This window comes from Heteronotia binoei, chromosome 6 (assembly GCF_032191835.1).
Source record: "Heteronotia binoei isolate CCM8104 ecotype False Entrance Well chromosome 6, APGP_CSIRO_Hbin_v1, whole genome shotgun sequence".
Lineage (NCBI taxonomy): Eukaryota > Metazoa > Chordata > Lepidosauria > Squamata > Gekkonidae > Heteronotia > Heteronotia binoei.
Genome location: NC_083228.1, coordinates 73,107,492 through 73,133,022, shown reverse-complemented (window position 1 = coordinate 73,133,022; position 25,531 = coordinate 73,107,492). Strand labels below are relative to the sequence as shown.

Genomic DNA, 25,531 nt, shown 5'->3' with positions numbered 1-25,531 from the left:
TGCTGTGGCTGCCAATTCATCACAATACTAAAACTGATTCCATATGGCAGGTTTTGCCATAGTTTCCCTGCCCTGTCCCCCAAAGAAGCCATTGCTTTCTTCCCCCTACCACTAGGGCTTTTTCATTTAAAAAAAAATAATCAGTTGAATAGTACAACAGGTTCTACAAATTCCCAGTTTTTAAAAAAGTTCTAGCCCTTTTCAGGGACAAACGGGACAAGCCGACAATTCATATTTTCTGTCTTATGTATACCCTTATCTCAAGGAGCTCAGGATGCCTAAAATGGGGTTATCCCATTTTATCCTAAATAATTCTGTGAAGTAACTAAGGTTGACGGTTATTATATCCTTTACAAGAAACTGCTTATCCAGTTGTTTTCCATCTTCTAAGCTCTCAACACATTTTCACTGCACAATCTGATACATTCAAAATGGTAAGACCTGAGAATCACTTTGAAAGAGCGCAGACTCTAATCTCCTTTCAAATATCATTGCCCATTCTGGCATCTTCCTTAGAAATGTGTTTTCCTGGAAAATATAGTTGTTTAATCTGCCAAGAAGATAATTCCCAAAGTCAACTGCATCCTTCAGTTTGCGCTCACTGATCTTCCTGGAAAAACCAAGAGAGCAAAAATCTGATAGAATTGCACTACCACGACTAATAGGACAAATAAACATTTTTACGCTGTAATCCTATTCCTGTTTACTCAAAAACAATCATGCACAGGATTGCATCATTTCATTTCATTCATTCATTCATACCCCAGTATGGACCCAAAGCACCTTACATCATTCTCTCCTTCATTTTAGCCTCACAACAACTCTGTGAGGTAGGTTAGGTTGAGAGAATGTGACTGGCCCAAGGTCACTCAGTGACCTTGTTAATCCTTCATCTCCACTTCTGTGGCACAAGTGGTGCAGAACGCTGCTGCATGGATGTTGACGTCGTTCCCTGTACGGACACGGATGCATCCTGTGCTGCATGAACTGCACTAGCTACCTATTGAATACTGGATCTGGTTCAAGGTGCTGGTACTTACCTATAAAGCCCTATACAGCCAGGTGCTAGCATACCTTTGGGACCACCTCTACCTGTATGAGCCCTGTAGACCTTTATGACCAGCGACCCAACACCTTTTTGTGGTACTTGGCCCCAGAGACATCTGACTTGCCTCGTCATTTGACTTCCCTGGCATATGGAATGAGCTCCCCCTGGAGAGTCAGGCCAGGCGGAACCTACTCCAATTCTGCAGGGCCTGTAAACAGAACTCTTTTGCCAGGGTTTCAGCTGAGGCAGCAGACATCACTTGTTATTGGCCGCCCCCATTTAATTCTACCTCAGTGCTCTAGGTCCTGCTGGACCTGGACAATAGGCCATGCCTGTGAGGCAGAATTTGTCATTTTTAGCTTTCAGTGTTTAGTCTGTAATTTTAGATTTTATATATTTTAATTTTGTTTTAACTGCTCTATGGGAAGGGTGGGCTATAAATGGAAATAAATAAATAATATGGGAACTCCTGCTGAAATAAAACAGAAGTCCAATGGCTCCTCAAATATTTTTTAAAAAACACATTCTAGTTTAAGCAATCGACTCCTGCAATATTTTAGCTAATTATTTAAATTCACCTTTAGAACTATACACTATACCACATGGCCCAAATAAACAAGCACACAAATTTCAACACACATACCACTATATGCAAACATATATAATACATTTTTCCATAAAAGAAATCCAGTGGGACCTGCATATTAAATTGTATCAGTACCATGTATTACACGTCACAAAATATAATGCAAAAAAATTCAAACATTTAGTCATTTAGTAATTCAGTCTTGATGGTTGTTGCAATTCCATAATGTACTGCCTTGTTAGTGCAAGCAACAACATTATACTTTAATAATGCAAAATTTTACCAAGGTTGACATTTTTGTTGTTTCTTATTAAGCACAAGAATTTTATGCCCTTAATAGTTAGGCATCCTTCATCAATTCATACATACTTCCATTTCAGCAAAACAACTGCTCCATCCAAACCACTGACGAGTATAAATTGACCATCCAGTGAGAATGCCAGTGACCTGATTCCATGTTCATGATACGAATGACAGTGCTCACGAGCTAGAATGTCCTTTGAGAGAGAAGAGAGAGGTGGAGAAATAGCACTGACTGCCAAGGGAAGGGAGATAATTTTTGCTGAAGAGGGATGATGCCAGAGAGAGGAAATATGAGATCCTGCAGACTGTTCTCCTGCTCTTATCCATGGTTAACAGATTAAGAACTTAATATGTTGGCACTGTCCCAATTATTTTCATGCAATGTAACTCATCTCACCAAAGAGTTTGAGAAGGCTTGCAGTTAAAAACAAAAATACATAACTACTTAGAGTAGCTCTGTTTTAGGGGATACCTGACAACTATATTTATGGTTAAGAAAGCAACATTCCATGGCAGATGGAAGTCTATGAACAGACAAAACTATCCTTGAGTTACATCTTGCTCATAAACTGGCACCTTATTTAGACTCTGCCAACCTAACCATGATGACCCAATGCTACTGTGATCTCCATATTGGACTACTGAGTTCTATGTGGCACTGCAGAGATTTAATGCGAACTACAAACAGAATTACCATAGTCCCAGCATCATGGATAATTAATATTCCACTTTCAGCTACTGAAGCCAGCCACTTGCCATGGGGTGACAAATGCAGGAATGCTCTTCCAAACTGTTTGCTTGGTATCCTCTTCTCTGATTTAACAATTGGTGAATCTTTCCAGCTTATCTGTGAACCAAGCAGATAATACTTTGTAATAGATGTAATAGCCATAGTATTAAAGGATGACAAATTGAATGAAAAAGCCAAAATAAACTTTATGAAAACTAGCTAATAACAGTTTGCGTAATGCTTCCTATTCATACTCACCATGCCTACAGAACTAAGAGTTCTCTGACCCCTTAAAGGCTAATGAGTTTATTGTAAGCTTTCATGAGCTACAGCTCACTTTATCAGATGCAAGCCTGACACTGGAGTAGCTTCTCCTCTCCCCATCTAAGAAGGTAGCTCCATTCTTTCTTTTAAATTCTTTCTTGAAATTCCACTTATGTACAATCTATTTAAATCACCATATCCTCAGATTTTCCAACCTACATGTTCCTTATTAACTCTTCTATTTACCCCCATTCTTGTTAATCCTTTATCAAACCCTTTCTTCTCTCTTCAGCTGTCCAATGAGAGAGACAGATTATGCCCCTTCTGCGTTCCTTGTCCATTGTTATTATTACATTAATGTAAAATGTTTATTTAGTCGTAACAATGGAATCCTCTCACCTGTGATTCACATTTGGCACTGTCCCACTTTTTGTAACCTGGTGAAGACTGTTTTGTTGAACAGGGATTTTAATTTGTTGTTGGATCTGATCCTCTGCCTCTAACACTATGAGCAATTGCACAGTTTTACCTGATTGTATGTGATGTACTTTAATCTGCTGATGCAAAATGTCACTGCATTTAATTGGTTTTATTCTGTTTATTATTTTTTGCTGTTGATGGATACTTTAAATTTATATTATTCTGTAAGCAGCAGGGATGTGTTGTGTCACCGCAGAATAAAAATGTGGCATGGGCCAGGACTCTGCCCCCAACCTGCTGGCAAGAAGGAAGGAATCTGAAGACTCCAAGGCAGAGGAAGTCAGGATTCTGGAGTGAGAGCAGGAGGAAGCTACTGCCTCTTCAGAGATCCCTTTGGGGAACAAGAAGGAGCACCAAGAGGCAGTTAATATCACCTACTCTTGAAGAAGTAGCTTGACTCTACTGCATTCCTTGGATTCTGAGGAGACTCCTCAAATACTTGGCAGCTCCAGCAGTGCCTACTGAGCCCTGGGACAACAGAAGCAGCTTCACTTCCACTGGAACATTAACTCTGATGTCTGACACTTTTTAATTCACCAATAGCCCTTTTCTACGTTCAGTTTCAGTTCATTTATTGTAATTAGCCAATGGCTGTTACAAATCTACAAAAATCTCAAGAAAAAGGAAAGTAAATTAGAAGTTAAAACATACAAAGTATTGTGTAAGGTATAACAACAGATGCAATACAATGGCAATAGCAATAAAGATGTAGACATAAATCTAAAAGTTATCCCTTCACATTGACACCTTGGCATGTATTTTCTTTGTTGCAAGAGCAAAGACTGAAACTTTCTGGGAGATATAAGCATCAATATCAGATAAAAGAAATACTATTTTTTCCCCAACCGAATAAGCGCTTAGGCCTGATAGAATTCCATCTAAAAATTTAGCCCTTGAACTGGAATACAGCGAACAGAAAAGTAAATAGTGAAGTAAGTCCTCAATTGCATGAGAACAGCAAATGCATAAACGTTGGGCCACTGGAGTTTGATTAAAATGACCTTCCATGACTGGAATCATAAAGAGGTAAAGTTTGCTCTAAGAACATAATTAGAAATGTTAACTAAGTATGGAGATCTTGTGTGTTCCAGTTTAATTAATTTGTACCATGGTGCTGTTTTTGATTTTAATATTAAGGTATGATCTAGTTGGGCATCAGAGTCAAATATCCATTTTCTAAGATGGGATTTGTCAGTTGTAGGTCCCAAGAGGACATCAGGAATAAGGTGTCTTGAGGATATACTATTAATAAACTCAAGGCGCTGAGGGTCTTTAGCTAACAGAAGATTAAAAGACTGATGTCCCACAGATGTTTACAAGGCTTTTCCAGATTGGTGGAATCTTATGTTAGCGAGAGTTTTTTCTCAAATTAATGATACTGGCCTGTTCCCTAAGGGATGGAAACTAAGTATTATTGTCCCCGTTCACAAAAAAGGGACTAAATCTCCTCAGAATTACAGACCCTTTTCTAGGAGGCAGGGCATGAAATATACAATTACCTGCAGAAATATTTAAATTCTCATTTGGCTTCAGACTAACACTGAAGCACTACTCTAAGCTACAAGTGGTTCTGCATCCCACCAGCACCTCAGCAAGTCACAGGCTTTACGTTTGCTAGCTGCCCCTACACTATCTTGTCCTGCTTTACACTGCTTGGCCTAGCTCACCCTGCTCAGCTTTGCCTCCCTTTGCTGATACTATTCTGCTTGCCCCTGCTTTGGGATAGCAGTATTTTTGCATGAATTCTGGCTGCAAACAGGAGAAAATGTTATAACAAACAAATTGAGAATAAAGTAAAGGTGAAGTAGTAGCTATTGATTAAGTCTGAGCATTCTTGCCTCTGTTCTGAAGGTCCCTTGGTCTAGGATGCACTGTGCATATATAGGTCTCCAGTCCCCACTAAAGCTGCTACTGCTACAAATGAAGTCTTCCTACCTGTCCCCTCCCACTTCTGTTAATACAAAATTGGGAAGGAGTGAAAAGAACCCCATTTGTAGTATGAATGCCATGCTCAGAATGAGAATTATGGCAGTGATGTCACTACACCAAACCAGGGACTGAAGGACTGACCTACAGCCAAATTAATATCCTGGACACTGGGCTTCCTCACAAGATGTCCAGAATGGATTTTTGTGGGAGGGGGGAGATCTTTGGCTGGTCAATAGTAAGCAAGATCCTTCCTTCTTTCAACAGAAGATATCTAACATGTTGAAAGAAGAAAGAATCTTGTTTCAGAAAAGGGTTTTGGTTATTTGTGAAAGAGGCAAAATTAATTAACTGTTCTCTTATGCCACATGATCATACCTTTGAAGCAAAATGGTATTTACAGATGAAAGGGGCTTGGCTAGCATAGCCATACACAGTGGTGTCCTTCCGTTTGACCACAGAACTCAGAGGGAACTCATAGTCATAGGTATGCTTTCGAATGACCTGGTCCTTCAACAACCCCCTTTCATTGATACATTCCTCATTATCTGCAGAGTGAAAAAGAACCACAGTGGGGAGGGGAGGTGGAAGACAGCATATGTTTCTATATTAATATTTTTATCCTCTTAAAATATTATTTGGGATGAAAATATAGAAGCCATATTTTTAAATATATCAGTAACACTGGATAGGAAGGAAGTGCAAGTGATCATGGATAATCTGCAGAGAGGGCAAGATTCTCCATACCCACTGAGCACCATGCACCATAGTAGCTTCTTTAAATTCAACACTCACACGTTCTACATGAGGACAGGTCTGTATGATTTCCCCCTTGCTGCTGTGGCTGCCAATACAGTGAAGCACAGGGGGAAAATACTGTTTGATCACTGAACAATAGAACTTTTAAAAAATTAGACTCCATTCTACCATGTTACCACATCTACATATCTGAAAGCAATGGGTCAATAGAAATAAGTATACATTAAGTCACTTTGTCACTTTTCATCCTTCATCCAAGTGCCCTGTAAATGCATCAGTGTTGAATGGTGACCACAGTGTCAGACTTTTAAAAAAACACAAAAAACAAAACAAAACTTTCCTCCCTCCCTTGCTTTCCCTTTATGGGTTCTATTATGCAAGATAGTCTAGTTGTCTAAACTCAATTATATACTGATATAAGAGAAATAAAAATTGCTATTATGGGACATAACTGTGCTATATTTACCCAAGATGATTTTTGTAGGAAGGCTGAACACTTCCGTTCTTGCTCTTTTGGTCTCTGGTGGACAAAGGAGTGCAATAACTTCAGATACATCTTTCTCTACATCATAGAGTGAAGTCAAGTCAATAATCTCATGGGATAACTCTACAATGAAAAAGAAACTTTTCAAACTAGGCATTAGTGTATTTTTTCTTAATGAGTATAGGCACTCTGGGATTCTTTGGAAAGTCAGCTGCAGTAAGTTAAGGTGTGTTTCTATCTGCTATAGCTGCAAGTTTGCACCCAGTTTTGAGCATGTACTATTGGACTATATTTAAAAATAGAGTTTCTTTACATATGATAATTTCCTTGCAGGGATTTCACTTAACAAAACAAGCCCAGTTATATATTAAAGAGCATTCTGGTCCTAATGAGGACAACCCCTAGTCAACAGAACATCTAGGTATGTCACAGCATAGCCTCTTTGTTATACAAAGCAATGCTGAAAGCTGGCCTGTAGCCAGGAATTTTTCTGTGGGGGGGCACAGAGGGGGCATGGCATCACAAAAATAAAATTTAAAAATAGCCGTATGCACCCTTTCACGCTCACTCCAATAAAGTTCAATCAGCTCTCTACCGCCCCCACCCCCATGCCTCTCCACCCAAAAGGCCAGGAATGCCAGCCGGGGGAGCAAGTGAGCTGAATGGGCATGAGTAGTAGGCTGATTCAGGCACTAAGAAGTCATGTGACACAATCATGTGAGCTGTGTCACATGATTCCTCAGTGCAGACACATTGCAAAGAGAGCTGCCTGCCTGGTTCATCTGTTTCCCTGCCTGCTAGCTGGCTTGCTCGCTGCCCTGGCAGCACAAGCTGGCCTTCTGGGAATGGGGTGAGATGTTGGAGCAGGGAGAGTCAGCCAGACTTGACTGGAGCAACTGAGTGCAGCTGGCTCCTGGACAAGCTGTCCTTTTGGCTGGAGTGAGGTGAGGGGCAAGAAGAGCCAGCTGATAAGCCCTTGGTGTGATGGGGGCACTGCCTGATATGCCCACCCCCCGGCTATGGTCCTGGCTGAAAGCCTCTGAAAGAGAAACTAGCTGCTCATGTGGTATAGAAAAGGAATCTTGTACAGAAAAGTTAGGTTCAGTTTTCAACAACCACAACAATCTGAATTGACTTGGTATACACCAGTACAGTTAAGATACATACAGTTCTGCTATTATGAATATCAAAATACTGTGCTTATAAGACAGCCCCACAACATCCTGCCAGCAGCATACAAAACATTTGGAATGTATGAGTTATTCTATTTACCTTATTCCATAATGTTCAGGCTCTCTTCTAGGGCTAAAGCAGACAGGTAGCTAGATTTAATTTTTAAAATTTCAAAACAAAGATTATAAGGTTCCCAGGAAAAATCCAGAGCCTTAAGAAATTGCCTTTAGGTAAAGGTAGCATCAGATGAGATATTACTTGACCTTAAACAGAAGTACTTGCAATAAAATCTATGGTTGCTGAATAGCATGATTTTTAATGAACAAGAAATCTTAACTGTTAATATAAAAGAAGTTTGCATATATACCTATGTATCCAAGAACTTGAAATAACTTTGAAGGCAGGGCACTTAAAATAAAGATATAACCATTTGAAGTTCCCGTTATAAGAAATCGACCACTCTGTTCGTAACTTAAAAGAAGAAAAAAGAGCAAAAATAATATATTAAAATGTAACCACAGTGTTTTACTTGAAATATGTGAACAACACTCTATCTCCAAATCTAGAAACTAGGGACTTAAATTTCACACCCTACCAACTTCTTTTGCTCCCCCCCTCCAATTTTAATTTTTATAATTGAGTCTCTGGGTACCACTTAGTCTTCTGAATGAAGCCAATGCTCGGACTCAGGGTGACACTCAGCATTAAATTGGCCTACTGCAAGGGGATTACAGGCTTGAAGGAAGCACACAGCAGGCTTGATGAAAAAAATTAAGAAACAGGTTTATTTCAGTGGTTATGCAGGGCTTGGTTGTTTCTGTTTTCCTTTTCTTCAGCTCTCTCAGTATTACAGTAACAAAACCGTTACATGTTCTCAGTTGCCTGAGAATATGTAACAGTTATAAAGTAGGTTCTTGTTTGTCTTATTCAGACTTATAATATGGAACAGAAAGGTTTTTTAACTTTTAACAGTTTTTGACAAGAACAGCACCCAAATCCTACCTATGTTCAAAATACATAAAGTCCCATTGGAATCCTTGACTAACCAGCAGAACTACTAACCCTTTTCTCAGCAAAACCCAATAATCCTCAGTTCTATCAGCTGGACAGCAGTTAAAGTAACAAACTTCTCTTTTTTCTTTTCACCATTCTAATCCATTCTTTGAAAGCAATCATTTAAAGTTCCTGGAGCAGAACACATGGTAACCTATTTATTTATTAACTTCATTTATATCCTACCCTCCCCACTGAGGACTCAAAGCAACTTACATTGTTTTCCTGTCCGCCATTTTATGCTTACAACCACCTTGTGAGGCCAGATTAGCCCAACATGCTTCCTTGGCAGAGTGAAGATTCTAAACCTGGGTCTCCCAGATCAGGGCCATAGCCAGGATTTTAAAACTCAGGGGGCTTTTTAAAAAAAGTTGGGGGGCACCCTTTCCCATTCACTGGGATGCTTGCCACTTCTCAGAAGCTTTCTGGTGTAGGGGCAAAAGCTGGAAGCTCTGGAAATGGCCAAGTTGAGGCAACCAACCCAAAAGTTTTGCTGTCAAGAAGGGGTTGCACCTTGCATGCAAGGAGGGGGGTTTCCTTCCACCTCCCTCTCCCCCACCCCGGCACTTTGCAGTCAGCAGCTCCATCCGTCCCCCCTCCCCAGCCCATTCCATGTGGCTTCCTCTGCTTCCCGCTCCTCTGCCTCCCTCCTCTCCGCGTGCTACTTTTGATGCTGCAGTGCTCTGTACCCTGCTCAGTTCTCCCAGCTGCAGCCGCCCTGAGCCCGCTTCGGCGGGGGAGGGCGGGATATAAAAATAAAGTTATTATTATTATTATTAGCTGCTGCTGGCTTGCTGGCTCAGCCATGGCAAAAAGAAAAAGAAAAAAAAGCAGGCTGTGCTTCGGAGGACCCCCTAGGAGTCGGGGGGGGCACCTGGAAGTCAGGGGGCAATGCCCCCATGTGCCTCCCCATGGCCATGGGCCTATCCCAGATCCTAGTCTAACACTCTAACCACTGTCCCACACTACAGTTGTTAATGCCTTCTGTGGTGGAATCAGCCCGATTTGGCCTTCAGACATGGTCCCATCAACTCCTTATGGGGTTGCCAACTCCTGGAGGGAGCTAATCTTCTTCCTGTCACTAGGGTGTGCTGCCCTCACCTGCTCAATTTAGGGGTTTCTGATTGAGAGGAACAGGACTCCCAATCCCCCTTACTAGTTCTGAGGTCTGGCCTCAAGGTCCTCTGTCAACCCAGCACCTGGTTATCACAGAGACCAAAGTCCTTCTTTGGGAGACCCCTGGAGGATTGGCACCCTTGCCTACTGCATGCCTTCCCCCTTCTCTGGACTCCCTTGGACCAGTAGCATGGTCTAAGGTGGTTGGGGAAACTATGTGGTACAGATGGACATTTTTAAACAAACATAACATTTATTTATAACATACAGTTATAAATACAGTTGTTATTTACAGGCATTTTTTAAAAATGAACAACAAATCATAGTAGGGAAAAAACGCTCCTTCTCTCCCTATTTCAATACTTGCCCTGACCATACCTTCCAGAACAGACAGACTCACCAACTCAACAGAACTGACTGAACTCAAAACCAAACTGAAGGCTTCCCGCCCAAAATCTTCAATATAAAACCCAGTTCCTGCCCAGGAACTGGTTTTTCCTCCTGCAGCCTTCTGGGAGACCAGCCTGAAAGACTTCCTGTCTCTCTAGGAGGCCTCCTCAGAATTGCTGCTTCCAGAAAGGAGGGGAGCGGGGAGGAGGAAGAGACTAGACCGAAACCTGACCCCTGTTTGACAGACTCCTCCAGCCAACTCCCAGACAAACCCTAACCTAAAATGGTGTTTCTCCACACCTCCCCCTCCTTAGATTCTAAGCTGAAGGGGTTTCCTCCTACAGAGGTGACCCCGTAGCAGAATCCAAAATAACTGAGGAGAAAGCCATTAACCAAAACATAATATTTATACAGATTGGGAATTTCCTCAACATACAAAGTCCGACACCCTAAATGTCCACACCCTTCCTGGACAGAAGGTCTGCAATCCCACTGTTGCATTCAGAAAGAATGTCCAGTCTTTAGGATGTACTCCAATGTCTCCCAGGACCACCTCTGGAGCTTGGTGCTCTTCCTTGGATGCAACTGTTGTTGGGTTGAGTGGTATGTCAAAGGAGGGAATTCTTGGCCCCACACATGAGGTTGGAAGTTGCCCAGTACCCACACAGTTGCTTCTCCTTTATCCCTCATTGTCCCTCATTATCCACTCTGTCCTCCCAGAAAATGATCTCTGATGTTCCAAACAACTGTTGTTCCAGCTTGATGCTGAGACCGGTCCCCTGGATGACACTTAGCACTTTTGCTAGATCCTCCATGTGCAATGCCAAGTCCCTACAAAAAGCTGTGTTGAAATCTATGGGAGCGACTAGCTGCTGAACTGCTTCCCAAGACACTTGCCTATCAGGTGGCAATCAGAGCCTATACAATTGACCCTGCTTCCATACCACTTGCTCAGTAAGAGCTTCTGAAAACTCCACTTCCTGGTCCCTGGCCACCTTATGTAGTGGTTCCAGACTAGGGTCACTTTGAACCTCTGACAGGAACATTTATTTCTGGATCCCCCAGACTTTTTGCCATTTGTTCCTCCAAGCCACCCCTAGTCCCACTGTTTCCAGGACACTCAGCCAAGGTTTGGTTTGGATTCTCAGTCTCCTCAGAAGGTTCCACAGCTTCTTGCTTCTTGAAATGGCACCCCTCTTCCCCTTGGTAACACCCTCCCGCAGGGCTTCAGATGGGCTGGTTCTCCCTCTCCTGGGTGACTGCCCTCTCTCCATCCTCAGTAACCTGAGCCACTTCTCCCTCCCTGGTTGGTGGTGAGTCAGCTTCCTTGAAGTTGCCTTCCTCCTCTCCCTTTCCTCTGAGGGTTTGGCTGCTTGTTACTATGTTACTAGTGTACTGGCCAGCCAACACATCCTGGCCCAATAACACTGGAACTGTCTGTTCCTCCATTACCCCCCACCTCTGTGAGACCTACTGACCCTAACCATTCCGCTGGTAACCAGACCACAGGAATTATAGCAGGTGGTCCCAGAACCCCCTGGACTTGGAATGCCATATCAGGAACAATATCAGCTTCTGACACAAGATCTGATCTTAGTTTAAACCTTTTAAAGACGGTGGCTTTAGAGGCTGCAAAAGTTATCCCCACGGGCATGCTGTGATAAATGGTTGCAAGTTCTGCAGTCAGGTTGATACAGAGGTAAGACATGTAGTCTTCCTCTGCAATACCCCACTGCTTGGCTGCCTTCTCAAAGTTGGAAAGGTACACTGAGGGGTCTTCTCCCTCTTTGTATGCAGCAAAGTCCTTGGGGGTGACTTTGATTTTTTTGCCTTGGGCTGCTTTCAGACACAGCACCTCAAGCTCATGTTTCCATTGCTCTTCCTGTTCCCTTCTGAGGATCTCTGCATGTCTTTTGTCCTCCTGTCTGAGGATTTCTGCTTGTCTTTCATCCCTCTCTCTCTCTCAGTCTGGATATGCATTCATTCCAGTTGGAAGCTCACCTCTGTCAGGCTTGGTTTCATTTCTGCAGGAACCCCTGCATGCTGGTTATGATCAATTAGGAGGGCTTGCATATCTGGCACAATCATATTTTCACACTCCAGTTTATGCTTTGCACGCTCTTCCTGGAGCTGTGGCTTCATCATTTTCAGGATGTCTTGGCAGGCTCCATCCTAACTAAACTAAACTTTCCCTACTCCAGTCGACCCGAGAAAATAAAATAACACTTCTGTCACTGCCAGGTGGGTACACCAGCTTAAAATGCCTATTCAGACCCTTGCCTATCCCACCCTCTGCCTAGCCCACCCTCTATCAGACCCTCTGTCCGTCCTATCCCACCGCTGCTGCCAAGTGATGGGACCGGGTCTGAAGGCCAAATCAGGCCGGTTCCGCCACACCTTCTAATTCCAATTCTTTGTAAGATGGTATGCAAAGATTTGAACTCAGACTTAACTTAGAAATACATGATGGAGATCCCATGCCCCTAGGAATTCACAGAGTGCTTTCCAGCCCAAATTCCTGTACTTCAAGTTCAACTCTCTCTGACCTCACTGATGGTTTTGAAAAGTGTTTTAAATCAATAGCTGCCATAATCTCTGCTGCTAACTGGAACGACTCTATCTGGATCTCAAAGGCCCAGAATATATTTCTGTAATCCTCCCCAAGAAACCCCAATATCAATGGTCCAACACATTAGTTAATGACCCAACACAGACTACAATATTAATGGGGAATAAATCTAGATAGCATAACTAGAATAGTCAAGGTACTTGTGTGTGTAAAGCATTGTCAAGCCACAGCTGACTAATGGTAACCCCAGCAAGGGACTTTCAAGGCAAGTGAGAAGCAGAGGTGGTTTGCTGTTGCTTTCCTCTGTAGCATCTTCTTGGTGGTGTCCCCTCCAAGTATTGACCCTGCTTAGCTTCTGAGATCTGGCAAGACCAGAGTATACTATGCCACCTTTTTTCTCAATGTACTTAGCAGAGTGGGAAAACTCTTCAAGAAATACACTTTTTCCAGCTATACCTTATAAAAGGAAAGACAGACATTTACATAACATTTTAAAAGGCAGAAAGCATAAAAAGCTAAAACTAAACACAACAAAATGGGAAAGTATACAAATATTCCTCCTTTTATTGGAACTCGATACAAAGCCAGGCAGGTTTTTAAAAACGAAGATGACCTTCAAACCATTCCTCTGTTCAGGAAATTGTTCAAAAACAAAGTCCATGCCAGCCATGTGACTGTGAATAGGGAAGAAGCAGGAAGTTTAATCATGTTGGATGGACCCATCGCAGAGCCCTAGAAGGTCTGGTTCACTACCAATGGGATAATTTGGGTTGCCAAATTGGCAGAGGGTAGCAACTTGTGATAGGCATGGTTTATGCCTGTTGCCATTTCATAGATCCATACCACTTCTGCCCAGGTCAAAAGAGGGCCACAGAAGTGCTGCATTTGGAGCCTGCCTGTGACTCTGCTGAGTAGCACTGTCCTTCCCTTCATATATATACCTTGTTCCAACAAAAAACACAAAAGGCTTTTGGAGCTTGTCTTGGACCTAGCATGGAGGGAGGCACATGGTCTCCACACCAGTGCTATTGCCTGCCACCCTGATCCAACATGGTTATCTCTGGTCCAACATTAGGGCATGCCTGGCCATATTTTGCAATTACCATTATCCTATAACTAACTATCAATATGCCAAGTTATTAAAGTGGTAGCTGCAGTTCTTAGCATTCTCTGGCATCATATATCGTATATGCACACACTCTTGGAGTGAAATGGAATAAAGACAGTTCCAGTTTCAAACACTTATGAAAATGTGTTCGGGTTACTTCGTCTCTCCTCTTCCCTCTCCTGCTACTTACTGCAACAATTGCACAGGACGTTCAGTAAGTAGAACCCGATGAATCACCTTAGGAAGTTCAACATTCGTAACATCTATGAAGAAGATGTGGCCTCCTTTAGTTCCCACTGTCACACAGTGAGAGGACAAACTGCAAGCCATCGCTGTGGCCTATGGAATGAAGAGATGACAATGAGCTTCTTTGTGATAAGATCTTTTGGAAAATAAAATAAGGATGGTAGCAAATTGTATACAAGGATGGTGGCAAGAGCCAGTTTGGTATAATGGTTAAGTGCACGGATTCTAATATGGGAGAACAGGATTTGATTTCGCACTCCTCCACATGCACTTGCTGAATGACCTTGGGTGAGTCACAGTACTCTCAAGAGCAATTCTCACTCTCTCAGCCCCAAATACCACACAGGGTGTCTGTTGTGAGGAGAGGAAGGGAAAAGAGATTGTAAACTGCTCTGAGACTCTAAGTGAAAGGCAGGGTATAAATCCAATCTCTTCTTCTTTTATTATGTTCTCAAAAACAATTGGGAATATATATATTTGGGAACATATATATTTGGCCCTCATGTCACAGCTGATACGGCAATGTCATATGGTTTTCAAGGCAAGAGGTGCTCACAGGTAGTTTGTCTGCCTCTGCGTCATGATCCTGGTATTCCTTGGTGGTCTCCCTTTCAAATGCTGACCAGAGCCAACCCGCTTAGCTTCCAAGATCTAACAAGATCAGCCTAGCCTGGACTACCTAGGCCAGGGCTTTAAGAAATAACTCCTATAATAGGCCATTGCTAGATCATCCTCAGTTATTTCCACAATGCTTTTGTTTTTAAAATTATTCTATGCACATTTTCCTGAGAAAGTGTTTCTTGGAAAACCAAAGTCAAGCATGAACCAAAAAACTGAGCTCATACTACATTTCAAAAAGAGTTTACTGATGTATATGTCAAAATAATATGAGTTCGTTCTAGCTCTGCATTGAGCCAACTGTCTTGATGGCACCCCATAAACAAACAAATTGCTTTAAGTCCTCTTATTATAGCTGCAAACTCCACTTGTGCATACCAGGGTGTGTAGAGATATCTTGCTGATACAAGTTCCATCCTCTGTCTGCCAAATATGCATCTCCCCTGACTCTGCTACAGACTATGAGAAAGAGAGAGAAAAAGAAAGAGACTGTAAACAACAAGAAGCCTAGCTATTATGAAACATGAAACAAAGAAACTTGGGAGACAAGTTACTCTTGGCACACTAGTGTACTCTACTAGTTTTGTGCAAGCTTACTTAAGGACCAAGACAGATGTAACAGTGGCACACCTGTAATTAAAAAGGGGGCCAACCATTTTAATGCAAATGAGTTGCCAACTTCCAGGTGGGGTCTGAAAATCTTTTGGAAATACAGCTGATCACAAGACTATGGAGATCAATTCCCCTGGAGAAGATGGAAGGGAGATTTTATAGCATTATATCCCAATGAGATCCCTTCCCTTGTGTTATATTATAGCAAGTTGTGAATGTGGTGATGTTCCCTTATTGCACTGTTTGGTTATTTTTCCCTGATCCCAGCTGAAGCATGTGCTGAAGTTTAGTTTCACTTTTCTCTGCTGGTTGTTGGCTATTAGATTTGGTTGAAGCAGAGGCCAGAAAAACTTTCAAACCATCTGGCATGGTGTGCTTGTAAAAGTATTACACCTCTCCAAACTCCACTCTCCCCAGGCTCCACCCCAAAATCTCCAGGTATTTCCAACCTGAAATTGGCAACTCTGTTCTCCCCATCCAATCCAACTCTATTCTACCAATCCTTACCTTCCCACAACCCTTCTCATCAAAACAGTTTTCACAGCCAGGACTGCATTAATGGAAGTGGCCCTAAATGAAGAAAATGGGCTGCAGAAGGCAGGCCACAATTACTACATGATTAAGGCAATTCCATGTTTGCTACAACCAACATTTATACAGCCTTCTTATCCAAGCTGAACTCAGGAGGAAACAATTCTTCTGGTCTGCAGAGAAATGCAAACTTGCAAGGATTAGCTAGTCATTTTGTTTCTTTTTCCCAGTAGGGCTGTGCACAACATAAATTGTTCAGTCTTTGTGTCACTCACATAGCCACCTTCCTCTTGGCTCTGAAGGATTCTCAAGTTCTGACAAATAATATTTTTAAAAACCCTTAAAACAGTGACAACAAAATATTTGATCAAGTAAACACAACATGTGCTTGATATCAAGAAAAATAACAACAACAAAGTGCGCAGTCTACCTGAAGCATGGGTGTGGGAGTAGGGGAGAAACATGAAGAATACAGTCCAGAGGCTGAATGTGTGTTTTTGCAGGCGTTAACAACACAGTTCACACTGTAACCCCAAATCCAACACTTGCTCCTCTTCATTGGTTTGCCTGCTTTCACCCATATAAGCTTAAATGTTGTAGAACTCAAGCAGGTGCATAATGCAGTACTGCTTTTTACATCCTTTCTTCATTTTGGAGAACTTCCATTTTCAGATGCACATTTTTATTCAACCCATAAAAATCATTAATATTTTATCTGGTAATGACATTCAACAGATCAAATCATGTATCTGACATTGCTACTGAAATATGAATCAAACAAAGGCTATTCATTTATAAATCTTAAGTTATCTATAAATCTTAAATTTATAGCACTTCCTCATCCAATTGCTCCTGAAGCTGGTGAGAAAGTACTGCTTAGGTCAGAATGTCTGCAAAATAAATGAACTAAAAAGCATTTTGAATATAAATTATACTCAATAAAGAAATTATAATCAATAAAGAAAAGGCTGTATTTACAAATGGGGCCTGTTATGACCTTTCAGAGATAAAAGTGCAACAGAATAACATAATAAACCCTGAATATCTAAACTTCTCTTATTAATAAGAGTGTCAGTTGCTCACCACCCAGTGCTTGGATCCTGGTACAATAAAATCAACCCCAAGGAATTGACCTTCACTTGCATCCAGGAACTGGAGCACATCTTCATTGCCATTAGGATTAAAGACATAGAGAGATCCCTGCCAAATGGAAATAACTCGTTATGGGAAGAATGGAGGAAGTATTTGCTATATCCTTGTTTCAACAATAGACCCAATTTTTCCAACTGTCCCTTTCCAACTTCGGCTACTATCAGAGCTTTTTTTGGTAGAAAAAGGCCAGCAGGAACTCATTTGCATATTAGGCCACACCCCCTGATGCCAAGCCAGCCGGAACTGCGTTCCTGCTCAAAAAAAAGCCCTGGCTACTATATTTTAAATAACTATTATAATATAGTGGGTTCTATGCATTGAAGAGATGAGGTGGTCGTGATAAACAGCTCTTTATTAGATACAGCATGGTAAGTGGCTGTACTACTAAGACTGGAGAATTGGACCAACGGGGCCAGCTATCTACAACACTGGGTACCTGTGCAAGCACGTTATTGGGTCATTCAAACCAGCCGGGAGTCTCTGATTGGTGCAGGGCAGCAGGAATTTGGATCCTGCTGCCCATTGTTCCTGAGTCCCCAAGCTCCGCTCGTATGGCTCCAAGGAGCCAGGCAGGAACTCCTAAAACAGCCTTCCCTTGAGTCCAGTACACAACTATAAAACTGCACAAGTCTCATAACAACTTGAAAGCTAGCTGGCTAGGCTGATCTTGTCAGATCTCAGGTTGGCCCTAGCTAGTACTTGGATAAGAGACCTCCAAAGATGTCCAGGGTCATGACACAGAGGCAGGCAATGGCAAAAAACCTCTAAACACCTCTTGTCTTGAAAACCCTACAGGGCCACCATAAGTCAGCTGTGACATGATGGCACTTTCCACCACCATAGTATTCACAAGCAACTGTACTTTAATTTAATTGTTCCTAAGTAGTATATAAACTGCTTTGTATGGTGCAAAAACTAGTGTGGCTATTTCCTTCCAATGACTAAGCTAGAAAGCAGGATGAACTCCTTATTTTTGCGGTGTCCAGAAAACCCATGTTAAAAGCAGAAAAGAAGGACCAAAAATTTGATGAGGAGCAGAATGTGCGGAACTCTTCACTAAATCCAGCACACAATCCTGACCTGATATTGAGTAGGAGACTCTGCGGAAAAGGCCTTATTACTATTTTAAGAGTTTGACCCTGAAAAAGGCAGACACACGTCCAGTGGCACTGCCACTGGAATACAAATACTGAAGTATTTCTGTGTACTACTACAATAGTATAATCTGTGAAGTGCAAAAGAAATTTGGTTGGGGCTGCTACACAAATCTTTTTCCTAGAGCTTATAATCAGTTAATTTTACATATACAAATTAATCTACTGAATTTTATAAGTAAGTTTTCATGGGCATTTCTTAAAACAGAAATTAAAATCAGGAGGAGCTCAGCCAACTGGTAACATCATTCCCCATTTTCAGAATTTTCATATAAATAAACTGTACATGGGAGGTCCCATGTTGTACTGATTATGGGCTTGTTTTGTGATGCATGAAAGGATCCCAAAAAAACATAAATTAAGCTAGGAATCTAACTTAACAGTATTTATGCCTTGCACAACTTACTTTCTCTGTTTCAACTAATAAGTAAGTATAGTCAGGGGAAAATAAGAGATTTGTTATGGGCTGCTCCACTTCCAGGCAATCTTCTATAGTAAATTGTGTGCCTTTGATTTGATAGCAACGAACAACACCATCCTAAGCAGCAAAAACATAAAAAGCACAATTAGTATGGCCCTATGCATTGCAATTAATTGTCTCACAATGACTCTAGGAACTTCAAAGAACATTTGGGTCAGTTTCTGCACTTGTTTCCAGTCAATTCCAGGATTATGGAATGGGATTCCTAAACTGAGGCCTTGCATGGTCATTGAAATAAAAAAAAATAAGGGGTAAGAAGAATCTCTGACTTCATACCACAGAACTCTCTTGTCCTGTCAAATTGTTACACTTTAATCCAATCTAGACAGATGTGAAATCATGGGTATATAGATTACACTTTGAAAATCCTGGCTTCTGTATTTTCCTAATCAATAAAAGAGATAATTCCCCACAGTACATAACATATTTTACAGAACAAATCAGCCACTAGCAATCATTTACTACGTGCATCCAATTTTGCTGGATAAACCTGTTGCAAAATGCTTGAAGTCATTTTCATACAGTGCTTCAGCAGGTTTTCTTGATAGTGATTTACCTATACCTTTGAAGACTGCCTAGAAACTTCAATTGCTACAAATGTAGCAGGTAACTATTGACATGAGTTATGGAGAACATATTATACCAGTCTTAGAAGAACTATATTGGATGCCAGTTAGTTTCTAGGCACAATTCAGGATGCTGTTGTTAAAATGCCCTGAATTGCCTGTAACACAATTACATGGAGTACTGCCTTTTCCTATAGCAACTTGCCCACCAATTAGGGCTGCATTCACATAGTGAAGATTCATAGTTTCCCTGTAATTGCTGCCATGAATGCACTAGGGATGTGCACCACAGGAAAAAAAAATGGTATTTTTTCTGATCAGGATGTCAGGGAGCCAAAAAAAATCAGTATACCCAGTTATTCAGCTCCCAGATACTGGCTTGTTATTTTATAGGCCTTATATGGTTTGGTATCTTACTGGTAAATACTACTTTGGTATTTTATAGGCCTTATATGGCTTTATATAGGCAGGCATATAGGCAGGCTCCACCTGGAGGTGGGCTCTGAATTCCTATAAAAGCCTTCAGAGCTCACCCTGAGAGTTCAGTCCAGCTGGCCCAACCTGGATGTGGGCTCTGAAGATATTTAAATACCTTTGGAGGTCACTTCTGGTCAGGTGGCCCAACCAACCCAGAACTAAGCTCCAAAGACAATCTCTGGTTTGGGAAGTGCAAACTGGCCCAGTTCATGCTCAAACCATGGTTCGGTTCATGCCCATCCCTAGTGTCATGTCTTCTCTGATACTCTTGTTCCCCAAACACCTTGGGCTCTCAAGCTAGGCAGAAGGAATCTGATTAGCAGCTATTCATAGCAACACTGAGGATCTACTGAATTGTGCCTTACGTTTCCAGCTGCATACAGTCCATCCTTGTGTAGTGCCATAGCAAAAAGGACCACATTTTGAGCTTCAGAACATTCAACACCTAAGAAAGAAACAATACCAATTGATACTTTTAACTAGGGGTCATTTTGTAGAAAAATAGGTGCTGGAGCTCATTAGCACAACTCATTTGCATAACTTATTTGCATATGCCACACATCCCTGACACCACTGTAAGGGGTACTAAATTACATCAGCTCAGCATCTACCTTAAAATGCTTTTTGAATTATAATTGTCATAATCAAACCTGACTCCCATCCTACTTTTTAAATTACTTTCTCTTTACTTTTTAAATTACTTTTTCCTATGTGGCCACAGTGGCATGATGAAGATTTCCATCTGTCTGCTTAATATATTTTGGTTATTTCCCCCCCCCCCCTTTTTGTGTGTGGAAAAAGAATGTTTAACAAAACTTAAGAGTTCAGCAAAATTCTCACAGGGGATTTGAACAATGGAGCCCAGAAGCCATTTTTTTTAGGGGTGGGAAGGTAAGAAAGAGCACAATAAAATGTAGAGGTTTCAGAGCTCCTGCCCAAACTGAGGCCTGCTTTTAACCCATATATTTTATCTAGCAGAGCAAAAGCAGATCTTGTGGGAAGATTGTTGTCAGTAGGAGATTGGGGGGGGGTATTGAAAAGTGGTGAACTTCTCCGTTAAACACTAAACGTACCATTCTGTTAAAAGAATGATACCCTCCAAGAACTCTATCTTTTCTGATTTGTCTTATCTTTATTTATCTTCTTCAGGGTGGTACCTCAGACTCAGTGGTACAGATTGTTTTATATGCAGAATATCTCAGGTTCAACCCCTCAAATCTCCAGTTAAAACAATCATGCAGTAGGTAATGTGAAAGACCTCTGCCTGAGACCCTGGAAAGCAGCTAGCTGTTAAGAGTATACAGTGCTGATCTTGACAGACCTATGATCTAACTGAGTCAGGCAGAGTCATGTGTAGGGGTTCAAAAAGTTCCTAAAAGAATCTCCATCACCTATGGCAAAGACCTCCATAACTAAATGGTCCTGGATGGTCTCAAAATGAACCATGACTAACCAAAGTACTTCATACAGGCCAGCAACTTTCTACATCAGATTTACACATCTTGGGTCTCAAGGTTGACCTGACAGATATTTGAAAGAGACCTGAACTGGATTTTGTTCAGAGCTATCAATTGCAAATTGTATTTTTGGCATAAGGTCCAGTTTTGATAACTAGAATAAAGAAAGTGCCAAATCTTGAGGAGAGAGGATAATTATTGTCTTCAGCATGCTCTTGAAGCTAGAACCCCAAGGGTCAAAATACACATACTTTTCTGGTTGGGCAGATAATATGATCAGGGAGTTACATGTTTCCCAGGCCTGCACAAGCATGTCTGCATTAGGACCACAATGGCACCACCTTCTACCCCATGCCATTTTCCTGACCGAAAACAGCAAGTAATGCCCCACTCAGGAAAACTGAAATGTAGCCCTTCACAACTCATTGTTTCCACAGTAACAAGCAGCTTCCCAGGCCCACCTGGGGTCAGGAAATGGCTATGGTGGGGGGGGGGAGGCTTTAAGCCCCTCTCCCTGAACACTATGGTCCCAATCTGAGGGCCCCTGCAAGTCTGGGAAGTACAGAACTCCGAGACCATGTCTGTCTCTCTGAGCCAGGGAAAGACCCTTAAAAAGTACAACATGTACAATTTAGTCTTTGAGTTATATGTGTCTTGGATAAAAAATAAGGGTGTGCAATTTTTTTTCCTTTTAAAAAAATTGGGTCTATGGGACCCCACCCCCCAAAATTCAGGATTTCAGAAAAATCCCAGAGCCCAACAGTAACAAAGTATTCGGATGCAGAATTTTTCAGATATACCCTTCCCCCCCACACACAGGTCCAATAGACCCGAGATCGGAAGAATCATGGGGAGGGGGAACCCAGGAGTGGTAAAACCACAAAACACAGCTGAATGGTAGGAGCAGGCCTTGAATTCAGCAGGAGCTCACAGGAGCACAGCTGAACCTTTCTGATGACCCCCCTCCTCCCCCCACCTACCTTGTCCATTGAGTAGTAGGTGCAGCTGCATAACAATCCCTGGATTAGGAGACTGGGCAGCCAGCCACCAGGAGCTTTGCCACACACCCAGCAGCCCTCATTAACCCCTGGAGAAGCCCACACCACCCTTTCTCCACTTCTTATGTGATTTTGGGTGGTGGGCGGCTTTCTGGCCTTTTGACTGTGTGGGGGAGCAGCCCAGGAGAGCCCCAAGCAGGCCTTGCTTACCCAGGGCTCTCCTTTCTTGCATTGGGTTGCTTTTGGCTGGTGGGGGGGGGGCAGCATATACTAAGGAGTTATGCTAATGCGCCACACCACCTATTTTTCTACAAAACGACCCCTGGATCTCTCCTCTCAGATGTTTCCCCTGATTTTTTCTGTAGTCTCTTTAAAAGTTGGTTTAAAGGAACTGCAGAGGAAGCTGGGGCTAAACAGCTGAGAGGGGAGGAGTAATCTCCCTGCCTCACAGCTGTTTTTCCCAAACTTCTCAGTTCCCAAAAATAACCAGGATTATGCCATGATTTCCCCCATGGTTTTCCTGAAAAATCCCAGATACTTTTGGGGTGCTGAAATATACCCCCAAATACGAATAAGGTATTTTTCATGTATATTTTTAGCTTGGGAAGATCTGAATACACACCCCTAATAAAAAGAGGAAGTAAGACTGAAAGGGAAATGGGGGAAATGGGAACTTCAGCCTTTGCTACATCCATTTCAAACACAACCAAACAGAAAGTCTCACTGTCACAAAATAAGTAAAAACTAACAGTGGCAACAGAAATGTTTTAATAAAAAAGACCAAATCCTGACATGTTTTGTACAATATTTAAGCAATATTTGTTTTTACGTGTGCATCAGAGGATAATACTACTAATATTATCTACTGATACACACCTTGTCAAAACCCATCAGGATTTGGTACCACTTATTAAATAGTTTTAGAGCTTCCTCCTGCCTTGCTTGAATCTTCATTGTATTTCTAATAGGATGGAGGAACGGGAAGAGTAGTAACTCTCCAATGCTTCATTGCCTACCCCAGTAGTGATTGCTGATCCCTCATCCTCTTGCTTCCTTGGCAAATATCTGGGCAAATGCATGATTACCAAGAGAAACCATCTCTACACCAAGCTCATTTTCTCCAAGCTGCTTTCCTTTATACATGGCTGCACTGCAGTATATGCATGTGCATATGTGTGTACATGCAAATGTTCTCTCCATATTACAGAGAAAGGGAGGATTGCTCCTTTCTATGGCGCTATTATTCTAATCTACCTATTTACACATCTTGGATCTCAAGATACACAGTTTAGTGATTTCAGAGTGGAAAACCAATCATAACAGCATTATAGGTTGAAAAAAACATCTGAACAATTCAGTTTGGCTGAAATTTATAATGACTGCCCAGTTATATTGCTGGTTCTGGGAGCTTTCTGATGAAGACAGTAAAAAAAGGTAGTCCCCTGTGCAAGCACCAGTCGTTTCCGACTCTGGGGTGACGTTGCTTTCACGTTTTCACAGCAGACTTTGTATGGGGTGGTTTGCCATTGCCTTCCCCAGTCATCTACACTTTCCCCCCAGCAAGCTGGGTACTCATTTTACCGACCTTGGAAGGATGGAAGGCTGAGTCAACCTGAGCCGGCTACCTGAAACCAGCTTCCACAGGGATCAAACTCAGGTCATGAGCAAAGAGTTCAGACTGCAGTACTGCAGCTTTATCCTGTGTAAGCACCAGTTGTTTCCAACTCTGGGGTGATGTCACATCACAATGTTTTCATGGCAGACTTTTGAAAGGGGTGGTTTGCCATTGCCTTCCCCAGTCATCTACACTTCCCCCCCAGCAAGCTAAGCACTCATTTAACCGACCTCAGAAGGATGGAAGGCTGAATCAACCTTGAGCAGGCTACCTGAACCCAGCTTCCGCTGGGATCGAACTCAGGTCATGAGCAGAGAATTTGGACTGCAGTACTGCAGCTTTATCACTCTGTGCCACAGGTCTACTACTAACCTTTAAAATACATCCTAACAAACAGGAGTATACTTGAAGAATTATATTACTGTCTGCAAAATCAATTAAACGCACACAAGCACACGAAGAAATACCTTCAGCTTTCCCAGGAGAGTGGGACACTGACCGAAAAGTTGCACGTCGTTTTGCTGGAAAGGAAGTGAGACAATTTCAGTTATGGCCTATACAATTTACTGACAACTTTACTAGAACCAGATGTTCTCTAAAATAGAATAAATGCTTCACTTTACATCATCCTACATGCAATGAAAGCCAATTAATGTGTACATTGTGCAATCTAAATATATTGAATTTTTAAACACTTAGGAGTGGTTCAAACACTAAAGACCAAAGGAAAATATTACACATGGTCAGGCACATGTCTTGGAACTATATGCCCCCAGTATCGTGTGTTGGAATGTTACTGTGATTTTACTGGTTGTGAGCTGCCCTGAGCCTACTTCAGCGGAGAGGGCAAGATATCAATCCAATAAACCATTAAAATGCAGTTATGCAGTGACTAGTGGGGAATTGGCCACTTGCTCTGAGGAAAGCAGAAGCCGGGGGTGGGGGGGGGCAGAATGACTGCTAGTGAGGAATCAGTACAGGTAGGGTTGCCAAATCTAATTTAAGAAATATCTCGGGACTTTGGGGGTGGAGCCAGGAGCAAGGCTGTGACAAGCATAATTGAACTTCAAAAAGAGTTCTGGCCATCACATTTAAAGGGGCCACACACCTTTTAAATGCCTTCCCTCCATTGGAAATAATGAAGGATAGGGACACCATCTTTTTGGGCTCATAGAATTGGATCCCCTGGTCTAATTCTTTTGAAACTTGGAAGGTGTTTTGGGGAGTGGCACTGGATGCTATGTTGTAAATTTGGTTACTCTACCTCAAACAACAGCCCCCCCAAGAGCCCCAGATATCTATGGATCAATTTTCCATTATACCCTATGGGGATTGGTCTCCATAGAGTATAATGGAGTGCCCAGAAGACATTTCCCTCCCCCCACCCTGCTTTCTGATGACCCTGAAGTGGGGGGAGCACCTCCAACCCAGGGATCCCCTGCCCCCACCTGGGGATTGACAACCCTAGGTACAGGTGTATTTAAAATAAAAGGAATGTATTTTGGAAGCAAATAGGTAAGACAATCATTTTATCTTTAGTATATGTACAGCCCTGTTTAATTGTTTATTATAATAGCCAAGCAGTGTGCTGTACCCTTCTGAGGACAGCGGAACAATGTAAAGGAAAGATTCTAT

At 42.0% G+C, this 25,531-nt stretch overlaps 1 protein-coding gene across 1 annotated transcript in view; it reads right to left on the bottom strand.

Annotated features, from left to right (window-relative positions):
- Positions 1-25,531, bottom strand: part of CFAP43 (cilia and flagella associated protein 43) — a 99,857-nt gene that overhangs the window by 63,327 nt on the left and 10,999 nt on the right. The window contains exons 7-18 of the mRNA XM_060241704.1: positions 24,364-24,417; positions 20,192-20,271; positions 18,709-18,840; positions 17,080-17,196; positions 15,232-15,312; positions 14,180-14,328; positions 8,121-8,224; positions 6,563-6,703; positions 5,716-5,885; positions 2,632-2,784; positions 2,004-2,131; positions 442-610 (exon numbers count right to left, since the gene is read on the bottom strand). Coding sequence (XP_060097687.1) covers positions 442-610; positions 2,004-2,131; positions 2,632-2,784; positions 5,716-5,885; positions 6,563-6,703; positions 8,121-8,224; positions 14,180-14,328; positions 15,232-15,312; positions 17,080-17,196; positions 18,709-18,840; positions 20,192-20,271; positions 24,364-24,417 — 1,478 coding nt within the window. The remainder of the gene's footprint in view (positions 1-441; positions 611-2,003; positions 2,132-2,631; positions 2,785-5,715; positions 5,886-6,562; positions 6,704-8,120; positions 8,225-14,179; positions 14,329-15,231; positions 15,313-17,079; positions 17,197-18,708; positions 18,841-20,191; positions 20,272-24,363; positions 24,418-25,531) is intronic.